The sequence below is a fragment of the Geospiza fortis genome, unplaced genomic scaffold (genome assembly GCF_000277835.1).
Source record: "Geospiza fortis unplaced genomic scaffold, GeoFor_1.0 scaffold576, whole genome shotgun sequence".
Classification (NCBI taxonomy): domain Eukaryota; kingdom Metazoa; phylum Chordata; class Aves; order Passeriformes; family Thraupidae; genus Geospiza; species Geospiza fortis.
In genome coordinates this window covers 449,894-461,462 of record NW_005054603.1, presented here as the reverse complement: position 1 = coordinate 461,462, position 11,569 = coordinate 449,894, and the positions used below count along the sequence as shown (strand labels likewise).

General features: G+C 51.0%; 1 protein-coding gene across 1 annotated transcript in view; it reads left to right on the top strand.

Moving 5' to 3' along the window:
• Nucleotides 1–11,569, top strand: part of EXOC6B (exocyst complex component 6B) — a 254,020-nt gene that overhangs the window by 3,414 nt on the left and 239,037 nt on the right. The window contains exon 3 of the mRNA XM_031064544.1: nt 2,157–2,361. Within this exon, the coding sequence (XP_030920404.1) occupies nt 2,157–2,361 (205 nt within the window). The remainder of the gene's footprint in view (nt 1–2,156; nt 2,362–11,569) is intronic.

The following is an 11,569-nucleotide window of genomic DNA, read 5'->3' as shown; positions in this document are numbered from 1 at the left end:
AATGAACAACGGGAAAACAATGGTGTGGCCGAGTAGGTAATCCCCTTTTTGATGAAACAACACCCTCTGCCTGCAGGCAAGTCCAAGGGTCAGAAGCAGACCCTGCCTGCTTGGCAGGAGGGACCTAAGAGTAGTTTTTAGGGTTTAAAGTGTAACACAGGATGATAATGTAGTGATTCTTATAGGCTGTATGTAAATGCTGTAGGATTTGTATCTTGTTCTAGATTGGTTACTGAGAATCAGAATATTCAACACAAAAGATGATTTAATCTATTGTAACGGGATCTTCGCTCTCTTGGTCTCTTTTTCTTGCTCTTTTCGTCTCTTTTGCTCTCTCTCTCTTCTTCTCTCTGAGCTGTGGCTGGCAGCTCCCAGCAGGGCTCTGCACCCACGCCCTGGCAATAAAACTGCGTGTCCACGACCTAGCCTGAGATTTCTCGTCTCCGTCCATCCCGACCGTGCAGGACACCCTGACGCTCCTACATCTAATCACTCTTTTTCTGAATAAATTCTTCCTAGAGAGCAGCCTAAGCCTCCCCTGGTACACCTTAAGAATGTGTCTTCTTGTCTTCTCTGTGATTGCCTGGGAGAAGAGACCGACCCCAAGGCGATGAAGAACAAGAAGGAGATCAGACAATGCCCCAGATCCTCCATCTTTTATCCACCTCTGTGACCGTGTTCACAGGGGTTTTATGTTGAGGGAAGAGATGGAGATCTGACTCCATGTTTCAGAATGCTGATTTGTTATTTTATGATATATATTACATTAAAACCAGACTAAAGGAATAGAAGAAAAGGTTTCATCAGAAGGCTAGCTAAGAATAGAATAGGAAAGAATGATAACAAAGGCTTGTGGCTTGGACTCTCTGTCTGAGACAGCTGGGCTGTGATTGGCCATTAATTACAAACATCCAAGATGGGCCAATCACAGATGCACCTGTTGCATTCCACAGCAGCAGATAATCAATGTTTGCATTTTGTTCCTGAGGCCTCTCAGCTTCTCAGGAGGAAAAATCCTAAGGAAAGGATTTTTCATAAAAAGATGTCTGCGACACACCTCCATACTAAAAACCCAAAAATATAGTTTTTCAGCCTATGGTGAACTATATTGCTGTATTTCACACGCTCATAGATTCCAATTCATCCTAAAATCTTGGAAGCTTTCTCCGTGTGTGAAGGTTAAAGCAGTGCAATGTTCTCATGGGGGTCAGGACATCTCGGGACAGGCAGAAAAACATTCCCTGTGCCCTGGGCTCCGCCAGAGCAGGGTTCCAGCAGGGTTCCTGTGTCGCTGTAGGACACGAAAGAACACAAGCTCACACTGTTATAGGTAAAAGTTAAGTTAAGTTAAATTAGGGTATATAGTTCAATTATATTGTATTAATTATGTTATATTAATTGTATTATGTTAAAGCGGGGGGCTTATTAGAATGTGCTAGGAGAAGGGTCCAGGCTTTGGTGGCACAGTGGTCTGGCGGGGCAAGGCGAGGTCAAAGAGGGATTGGACAGAAGACCTGACCAATCATTCGAAGCCCTGCAGAAACGATTGGTCCAGAATGAATGATGTTAAAGACCAATGAGAAGCCTGGAAATGGACCAGTCGTCATGGGGATCCAAAATGGACCAATCCTGGACTCAAAGGGGGCTATAAATGGGGGAAATTCGGTTGGGTTGGGGTTCTTCTTTTTGGATACTGGTTTGTTTTTGGGAAGAGCCCAGTGTACTTGGGGTTAGCGCACGGTTTTGGTTTTTGGCTTGCTGTGTGGGTGCCTGGGCTTATCCTGGGTACTCCGTTCCTTGTAGCTATTTTAATAAGCGAGAACCTCTTTCTCTGGAGAAAGTTTGGCCTCGTTCATATTCATAACAACACCGCTGTTCTCAAGGCGAAATAAAAAAGGGAAGTTTGTTTTCTGACTCCGGCATTTATAGCTTTCCAAGAGTGACAGTGGATTGGAGGGTGACAGTGCCACCTCTCCAATGGCACTGGTCAACCCAACAGTCCATCAACTTTCTCCTCCTCCTTACAGGAATGCAAACCAATGAGTTATTTACAGAAAGTGTGCGAGAAAGCTCGCTACAAGAATGTCCACATCAGAAGGCTTAGAAAATCTTAAAAAACCAGAGTGACGTTCCTGACCTTTCCCTGCTCCCCCCAGGCACTACCCGGCCCTGAAGACCCTGGAGCACCTGGAGCACACCTTCCTGCCCCAGGTGAGCCACTACCGCTTCTGCAAGGTGATGGTGGACAACATCCCGCGGCTGCGCGAGGAGATCAAGGAGCTCTCCATGTCCGACCTCAAGGACTTCCTGGAGAGCATCCGCAAGCACTCGGACAAGATCGGAGAGACCGCCATGAAACAGGTGGGACTTGGGGGATTTGGGATCAGAGTGCCATGGAAAAGGCAGGATTTGGGAACGTTTGGGGGGATTTGGGATCAGACAGCCATGAAACAGGCAGGATTTGGGGGCATTTGTTGGGAATTGAGCTTGGTGAGACCGCCATGGAACAGGTGGGATTTGGGAACGTTTGGGGGGATTTGGGATCAGAGTGCCATGGAACAGGCGGGATTTGGGGGCGTTTGGTGGGAATCAGGGTCAGTGAGACCACCATGGAACAGGTGGGATTTGGGAGTGTTTGGTGGGAATTGAGATCACTGAGACAGCCATGAAACATGTGGGATTTGGGGGAATTGGGGGGATTTGGGATCAGAGTGCCATGGAACATGTGGGATTTGGGGGTGTTTGGTGGGAATTGAGATTGGTGAGACCACCATGGAACAGGTGGGATTTGGGGGCGTTTGGGGGTATTTGAGATCAGACTGCCATGAAACAGGGGAGATTTGGGGGGATTTGGGATGAGAGTGCCATGAAACAGGTGGGATTTGGGGACATTGACATCAAACTGCCATGAACAGGTGAGATTTGGGAGTGTTTTGGGGGGATTTGGGATCAGAGTGCCATGGAACAGGCGGGATTTGGGGGCATTTGTTGGGAATCGAGCTTGGTGAGACCGCCATGGAACAGGTGGGATTTGGGAATGTCTGGAGGGATTTGGGATCAGACCGCCATGGAACAGGTGGGATTTGGGGGCATTGAGATCAGACTGCCATGAACAGGTGGGATTTGGGGGAATTGGGGGGAATTGAGATCAGACTGCCATGAAACAGGTGGGATTTGGGGCTGTTTGGGGGATTTGGGATCAGACTGCCATGAAACAGGTGGGATTTGGGGGCAGTTGGTGGGAATCCCCCATTGTTTTGGAAGAGGTTGGAGGTTTGCTCGTTGTGTGGAAGTTCTGCTTCTCCGAGCCCAGGCTGTGGGATGAGTTTGGGATTCTGTTGCTGGGTGAGGAGTGGTTGTTCCTTCCCTGGTTGCTCCTGGAGTTTTATCCTGGATTTCATTCTGGAGTTTTAACTTGGATTTGGCCATTGAGAAGTGAGGATCCGTCGTGTCCTTGGCTTCTCCCAGTTGGAGTTTTCCATGATTTTGTGGCTCTCTGGGAGGTGCAGTTGGGGGTGCAACTGATGCCTTGGGAAGGCTGCCCTAGAACAGAGACTAGATGGAGTTTGAGAATAAAGCAGGGATTTATTAAAGTATCTCCTCCATGGATCCACCTTGGGCAGCACCAGAGCCCAGCCAGGGCTGCACCCAAGATGAACCAAAATGAACCCAAGATGAACCAAGATGGACCAAAATGGTCCCAAAATGAACCCAAGATGGACCAAAATGGCCCCAAAATGAACCCAAGATGGACCAAAATGGCCCCAAAATGAACCCAAGATGGACCAAAATGGTTCCAAAATGCACGGCCGGGCACGGGGTCTGTCACTGGGATCAGTTCTGCTCCATTTGCACCTTGCAGTTCATTGTCCCATTCCAGCTTTAGCCCCTGCAGTCCCACCCTGCTTGTTTTTCTCTCTCCAGCCCACGGTGTTTGTGCTCCTGGGCTGAGATTTGGGTCATTTGTCCTTGGTGCCCAGCTGGAGCAGGAATTGTTTTGTCTCCATCCCCTCATATGGAGCTCAGACCCACACACTAAAGCAGCACAGAGTCTGAAAATATAAAAGCTCAAACCTGAGGCATCGCAATTCCCCATAACTCCATTTTTCACTCGTATTTTCCACTTCCCTGCCCAGGGAATTGGTGCTACTGGCAGACCTGGAGACATTGGGTTGATTCCCCGCTTTTGGGATAAAAAGGCAAGAGTTTGTGCACTGCAATTCCATGAATTTTGCGTCCTAAACTGGTTTTAAATCCAGCCCAAACTTGGCTGGTGCCTCCCTCACCTTTTCCAGTGGTTGTGCCTGTGAAGGATGAGCTGATGAACTGAAGCTCCCTGGCTGTGCCTTAAATCAGGAATCGCCTTTCCCGCTCCCACTGAATGTTTGGATTTCATCTCATCCCAGCAGAGCTGGGGGAGGCTCTGGAGTTGCTCTCCAGGAGGGTTTTGCAGCTTTGCTGGAATTCAGGGGCAGGGAGCTTGGCAAAAGTGTCAGCGGAACATCTTGCCCCATATCTTCTCATCCTCAGAGCATCCTGCTTCACATCCCTTTTCCTTGGGTACATCTTGGCAAACTTCTTTACACCCGGGGGCAGCGTGTCCCTGCTCTCAGGGTTGTGCAGCTTGCCTCTATCCAATGTCTGCTCCAAATGCTGTCCACAAGGGTGTCCCTCCCAGTGTGCCCGGCATGGATGGATGGATGGATGGTGAAGGTGTTTCCCCTCCCTGGATGTGCTCAGAGCTCTGGAAAGGAGCGGAGCTGGCGGGAGGCCCGCGGAGCCGCGGTTGGCAGCTCCGTCCATTCGGTTTAAATTAGGATCATATAAATTCCTTTAAAATTGTTTGATTTCACCAGCGGGAACGGAGGAGGCCTGGCTACAGTGGGAGAGGAAATGGGGGTTTTTGTAACATCCCAAACGCGAGGCTGCCGCCGACAAGGGCTGAGCATTTCATTTTGTGATAATCGCGAGGATCTGGCGGCAGCGCTCGCGGCCGCGCTCCCGGGAGCAGGGGAGCTCCCAGCCCCGCCTGGGATGCACCCGGGGAGGCATTCCCGGGGTCTCACACCGAGGAGCTCCCCCTGCCCTCCTTCCCTCCTGGGTTTTAGCCCAATCTGAGTTTTATTACCTGAATTCCGGGGCAATTCGCCGCGTTCCGGATCTCGTTGTTAGCGGCGGGCCCTGGAGCGGATGAAAGGAGCTGCGCACACTTGAACTCCGCTTGGACTTTGGCCCTGTGAACCTGCGTGTGTGTTTGGGTTTTGGTGGGGTTTTTTTTACAGGGCTCTGAGCTCCAGGCCTGAATTACATCCCATTAACACGTGCTGATATCCGGGCCGGCCTTTATTATCCCACTCCAGGCTGGAATGTGCCGGGCATGTGGAGGAGGCCACTGGGGATGGAGCTGCTGCGAGTGAGGGGCCAAAAACAACCCAGCCAAAAGGCAGCTGTGGATCAGTGCTGGGGACAGCCAAAAGTGTCAGTGCTGCCTTTCCTGAGGGCAGGAAAAGCAGGAGTTTCTTCATGGGAATCACCGGGATGCAGCAGCAGAGCTGGGCTTGGCTAGGTGGGATCTGGGTTTGGACAGGGATCTGAGTAGGGACAGGTTGATCCAGGATTAACTGGGACAGGTTGATGCAGGATTAACTGGGACAGGTTGATCCAGAAGGAATTAGAATAGGTTGATCCAGGATGAATTTGGGACAGGTTGGTCCAGGATGAATTTGGACAGGTTGATCCAGAAGAAATTGGAATTGGTTGGTCCAGGGGGAGTTTGGAATAGGTTGATCCAGGATGAATTGGGACAGGATGAATTGGGACAGGTTGATCCATGATTAATTGGGACAGGTTGATCGAGAGTGAATTGGAATAGGATGATCCAGGATGAATTTGGATAGGTTGGTCCAGGGGCAGTTGGGCCAGGCTGATCCAGGATGAATTGGGACAGGCTGATCCAGGGGGAGTTGGGACCATTGATCCAGGATGAATTGGGGCAGGTTGATCCAGGATTAATTTGGACAGGTTGATCCAGAAGAAATTGGAATAGGTTGATCCAGGATGGATTGGGACAGGTTGGTCCAGGGGAAGTTTGCGCAGGTTGAGCCAGGATGAATTGGGACAGGCTGAATTGGGACAGGTTGGTCCAGGATGAATTTGGACAGGTTGATCCAGGATGAATTGGGACAGGTTGATCGAGAATGAATAGGAATAGGATGATCCAGGATGAATTTGGATAGGTTGGTCCAGGACTAATTGGGACGGGCTGGATCCAGGGGGAGTTTGGACCATTGATCCAGGATGAATTGGGACAGGTTGGTCCAGGATTAACTGGGACAGGCTGATCCAGGATGAGTTGGGACAGGCTGATCCAGGAGACACAGGGACATTTCCCAGTCTCCAAACACTGCCTGGTGGCCTTTTGCTGGCCCAGAACAACAAAAGGCACTTGGGGTCGTGTTCCCAGTTATCCTGACAACCCCAATTATCCTGATAACCCCAGTTATCCTGATAACCCCAGTTATCCTGATAACCCCAGTTATCCTGGTAATCCCTGGCATTTCTGGGCTCTGGCTGACACGGGGCAGCACAGCTGGAACCTTTCTGGGCTCAGCTGGGTCCCGGTGCCTTTTCCAGGCAGGGAATGTCCCCGTGCTGGTGTCACTGCTCCGGTGGCATTCCGTGTTTTCCAGAGGTCACAGAGCCCTGGCTGGGATGTGTGCTGTGCCCACGCCAAGCCAGAGCCTCTGGAAGCTCCTGCTGGGTGGGAGCTGGGGTTTATCCTGCCCCAGGACTTCCAGAGGCACCCCCAGAGCTGAACTTCCTGCTCCCATTCCAGGGGTTTGCCTTAACAAGGCACAATGAGGCTGGTTATTAAAAACTGGGAGTTTTCCAGGCTTGGATGCGGCAGGAGAGCCTTGGAAAGGTCGCTCTGGTGGCTGGGAGGATTTCCACAGCGGGCTGGGGATGACGGGATGGGGGTTTCTGCTCCTGGGCAGGTTTGGGAAGCAGGAATTTGATTTTCCAGTCGAATTTAGGAACGAGACCTTCTTAATCTTCGCTCCTGCTGCTCGTCTGCTGGCGATATTAAAGTCTTAGGAGAGGAAATGCATCCTTGGGGCTGGAGAGGTGGGGAGGGACATGGGCAGCCACGGGCTGGGCTCGCAGGATTTTGGGGAGAGGCTCCCACGGCGCAGGGGATGCCGTGTCCCACTGGAGAACCGATGGATGGAGAGGAGGCTCTGCTCCGAGTGCCTGCGTTTGAATTAAACACTGCTGGAATTTAGGGGGGGTTCACAGCCATCCCCTTCCTCCTGGCACGGAGGAGCTGGATGAACAGTGGGAGTTCTGCCGGGCTCTGCCCTCAGCATCCTCTGGGTAACCTCCTGCAGAACCTCCTCGAGCAACAACGGGAAGGAGATTTTTGTTGTTTTGCGCTGGATGAAAACCTCAGCTGGCTCTGGAAGCCCCTGCTATATTTTTTCATTAAGCCTTGGCCCCAGAATGTGTTATTTTAAGAGTGTTGAGCAGCTCTCTCCGGGCAGGGGAGCCATCACTTGCCGCTGGTGTTTGATCTGGAAGCTTTTTGAGACAAAACCTCCCCGAGTGTCTGCCCCGAGCCGGAGCCTCCGCTCCCGTCACCGCGGCCCGGATCCATCCAGGCCTCCAAGATCATCAAGTGCAACCTTTGAAGTTTGGGACTTCTGGGTTTTCTTCACTCTCTGGGCTCTGGAGATGAGGTGTGAGAAATCCCAGAGGCAGGGGGTGGCATTTTGTGGGCTCTGTCACAGAATCACAGAATTTCTAGGTCGGAAGAGACCTTTAAGATCATCGAGTCCAGCCCATCTTCTAACACCTCAACTAGATCACGGCACCGAGTGCCAGATCCAGTCTTTTTTTAAACACATCGAGGGATGGTGACTCCACCACCTCCCTGGGTAGATGATTCCAGTATTTGACCACTCTTTCTGTGAAAAACTTCCTCCTTAATTCCAGCCTGTACCTCCCTTGGCGCAGCTTGAGGCTGTGTCCTCTTGTTCTGTCTGTTGTTGCCCAGAGAAAGAGACCGACCCCAGCTCAGCACAGCCGCCCTTCAGGGAGCTGCAGAGAGTGACAAGGTCACCTCTGAGTCTCCTTTTCTCCAGGCTGAACAGCCCCAGCTCCCTCAGTCGTTCTTCACACGGCTTGTGCTCCAAGCCCCTCACCAGCCTCGCTGCTCTTCTTTGGACACGCTCAAGCATCTCAACGTCCCTCCTAAACTGAGGGGCCCAGAATTGGACGCAGTACTCAAGGTGAGGCCTCACCGGTGCCGAGTACAGGGGAAGAATGACCTCCCTGCTCCTGCTGGCCACGCCATTCCTGATACTGTCACCCCGTGCCACCCCCTGGTCGCACTCCGGGACATCCAGTGGTGCCAGGGGTGGGCTGGGCTGGGCTGGGAGCTGCAGGAAAAAGGAGCAGATGGGAATGATGTGAGAAATGGGGAGGGGTTTGGAAGCGGCTCCTGGAGGGAAGTGTCAGGCCAGGAGCTCGAGGTTAAATGTGACCAGGAGCGTCTGGAAGCGCAGGACACATCTGGGGAGGTGCTGAGGGCTTTGTGCAGATCTCAGCAGCTTCTGCCCTTCCTCGTGCTTCCCCTCTGCTCCCTCCCACATCACAGAGCTGCAGTGCAAATGTGCTTGTTGTCATAAAAGGGCTTTTTATTCCCCGTTTCCTGGCGTTCTGGGAAGGTTTCGCTGTTTATTTAACAGGAATTCTGTGCCTTTAAGTCTGCCTTGAAAATTTATACTCCATAGGAAGTTTATTAATAAATGGGCATCCCTCTCAATTCCTTTTATGACCTCAGAAATGAAACTGCTAAATCATGGCCTTTTTTATTTCAGCATCTGGGTGAGGAAGGGCCGTGGGGCCTGGGGGATCCCAGCAGCAGATCCACGTTCCCTGGGCATGGCTGCACCAGAAAATCCACATTTAACCACAGGTCAAGCATGTGCTGGCCCAGCTTTTTGTGTGGTTGCCTTTCAGACCTTTTAAACGTCTTGAAATCCAGAGATGTTAGAAATAAATCCTTAATCTTCCAGTCATGGAATGGTTTGGGTTGGGAGGAGCCTTAAAGATCATCCAGTTCAACCTTCTGCTGTGAGCAGGGGCAGCTTCCACATCCCAGGGTGCTCCAGAGCAAATCCAGCCTGGCCTTGGACGTTTTCCAGCCCCTGAGACAGAATTAATAATTAATGATTAATAATTAGGCAAAGCGCCAGACTGAGGTAGGAGCACTCCTTATTCCTTCCTTAGAGCCATGAGGGATGGCTGTTGTGTGTGGGGGATTTCAGCTGGGAAAGAGGAGCCCTGAACCTCCTTTCACTCATCCTGGACTGTGATTTTTGGGTTGGGCACTGTGATTTTTCCTGCTCTTGCTTCTCCTGGTTTTTATTTCCGGGCTGGGAAGTTGCTGCAGGAGCACCAGGATCCCGTGGCTCTGGGGCTGAGGCAGCTCACAGTGAGCCCACAATAAACTCAATTTGTGCCTGCTTTGGTGTGGAGGAGCTCAGGGCTCTGGGCAGCACGGCCCTGCCAGGAGAGGTGATGGAATCACCTCAGAAAATCTCTGGGAATGGCTCCCACCAGGATGCTGCTGCCCAGGATGATAAATTCAATAAAAAAATTAAAAGTGTGGCTGCTCATAAACCTTTTAAATGGACTGGGTTTTCCCAGGTTTCTGCTCTTAAAAATTCCAGGGGTGGTTTTGGTGGTGGGGAAGGGTTTGATCTCTCTGTGCTCTCCAGCTGGGCACTGCTCCTGCCCTGGCACTCTGCAGATGCGGAGGAATCTCAGGAGGTTTTGGGAGCATTCCTGGTGTCCCACAGACGTGGAGTTGGAATGGTTTGGGTGGGAAGGGGCCTGAAATCCCATCCCATTCCCATGCCAAGGGCTGTGCCTCAGAGCCTCCAGGTCCTCACCTGGAGCTGCCAAACATTTGGTGAATTTGGCAAAATCCCATTGCTGTGCCAAGGTCACAGCTGGGCACCCAAACTGCCCCTGAGCTCAGGCTTTGGCTTTTGCTCCAGGTGAGCAAAACCTGATCCTTCCTGCAAATGAGGCACCTGAAACCTCGTGCACAGGGGAGGTGCCGGCCGGGCCAAAATGCCCTTTTGGGAATGTCACTGCCTGGAATTCCTGGGAGCTTTGTCCAGCCCTTCCTGCCCTGGGCTGGGAGTGATCCCCAGGGAAGGAACAGCTCCAATCTCCAGGGAATTCACCCTGGGGCTGCAGTGAGATGGAAACGGGTCCATGCTGAGGGCTGGGCTTGTGCCAGCTGAGGCGAAGTGGGTCCAGTGTCAGGGAATGGTGGCTGAGTTTTCAGGGAATGGCGGTTTGGTTCTCAGGGAATGGCAGTTCTGTTTTCTGGGAATGGCAGTTCTGTTTTCAGGGAATGGTGGTTTGGTTGTCAAAAAATGGTGGTTGAGTTCTCAGGGAATGCTGGTTCTGTTTTCAGGCAATGGTGGCTCCATTTTCAGGGAATGCTGGTTCTGTTTTCAGGGAATGGCAGTTCTGTTTTCAGGGAATGATGGTTTGGTTTTCAGGGAATGGTGGTTTGGTTGTCAAAAAATGGTGGTTGAGTTCTCAGGGAATGCTGGTTCTGTTTTCAGGCAATGGTGGCTCCATTTTCAGGGAATGCTGGTTCTGTTTTCAGGGAATGGCAGTTCTGTTTTCCAATGCTGTTTTCTATGTTTTCCACACCAGAGAACTTTGGCTCAGCTTTCAGGCAATGGTGGCTCCATTTTCAGGGAATGCTGGTTCTGTTTTCAGGGAATGCTGGTTCTGCTTTTGGGGAATGGTGAGTCAGTTCTCAGGGAATGGTGCTTTGCTTTTCAGGGATCAGTGATTGGATTTTCAGGGACAGTGGTTTGGTTTTCAGGTAATGGTGGCTCAGTTTTCAGGGAGTGGTGGTTCCATTGTCAGGGAATGATGGTTCTGTTTTCAGGGAATGCTGGTTCTATTTTCAGGGAATGGCAGTTCTGTTTTCAGAGAATGATGGTTTGGTTTTCAGGGAATGGTGGTTTGGTTGTCAAAAAAGGGTGGCTGAGTTCTCAGAGAACGCTGGTTCTGTTTTCAGGGAATGGCAGTTCTGTTTTCCAATGCTGTTTTCTATGTTTTCCACACCAGAGAACTTTGGCTCTGTTTTCAGGCAATGGTGGCTCCATTTTCAGGGAATGCTGGTTCTGTTTTCAGGGAATGGCAGTTCTGTTTTCCAATGCTGTTTTCTATGTTTTCCACACCAGAGAACATTGGCTCAGGTTTTAGGGAATGGTGGCTCCATTTTCCGAGAATGCTAATTCAATTGTCAGGGAATGGTGGCTCCATTTTCCGGTTATTGTGGCTCCGTTTTCTGGGAATGGTTGTTTGATTTTCAGGGAATGGTGGTTTGCTTGTCAAAAAAGGGTAGCTGAGTTCTCAGGGAATGCTGGTTCTGTTTTCAGGGAATGGCAGTTCTGTGTTCCACACGTTTTCCAATGCTGTTTTCTATGTTTTCCACACCAGAGAACTTTGGCTCAGCTTTTAGGCAATGGTG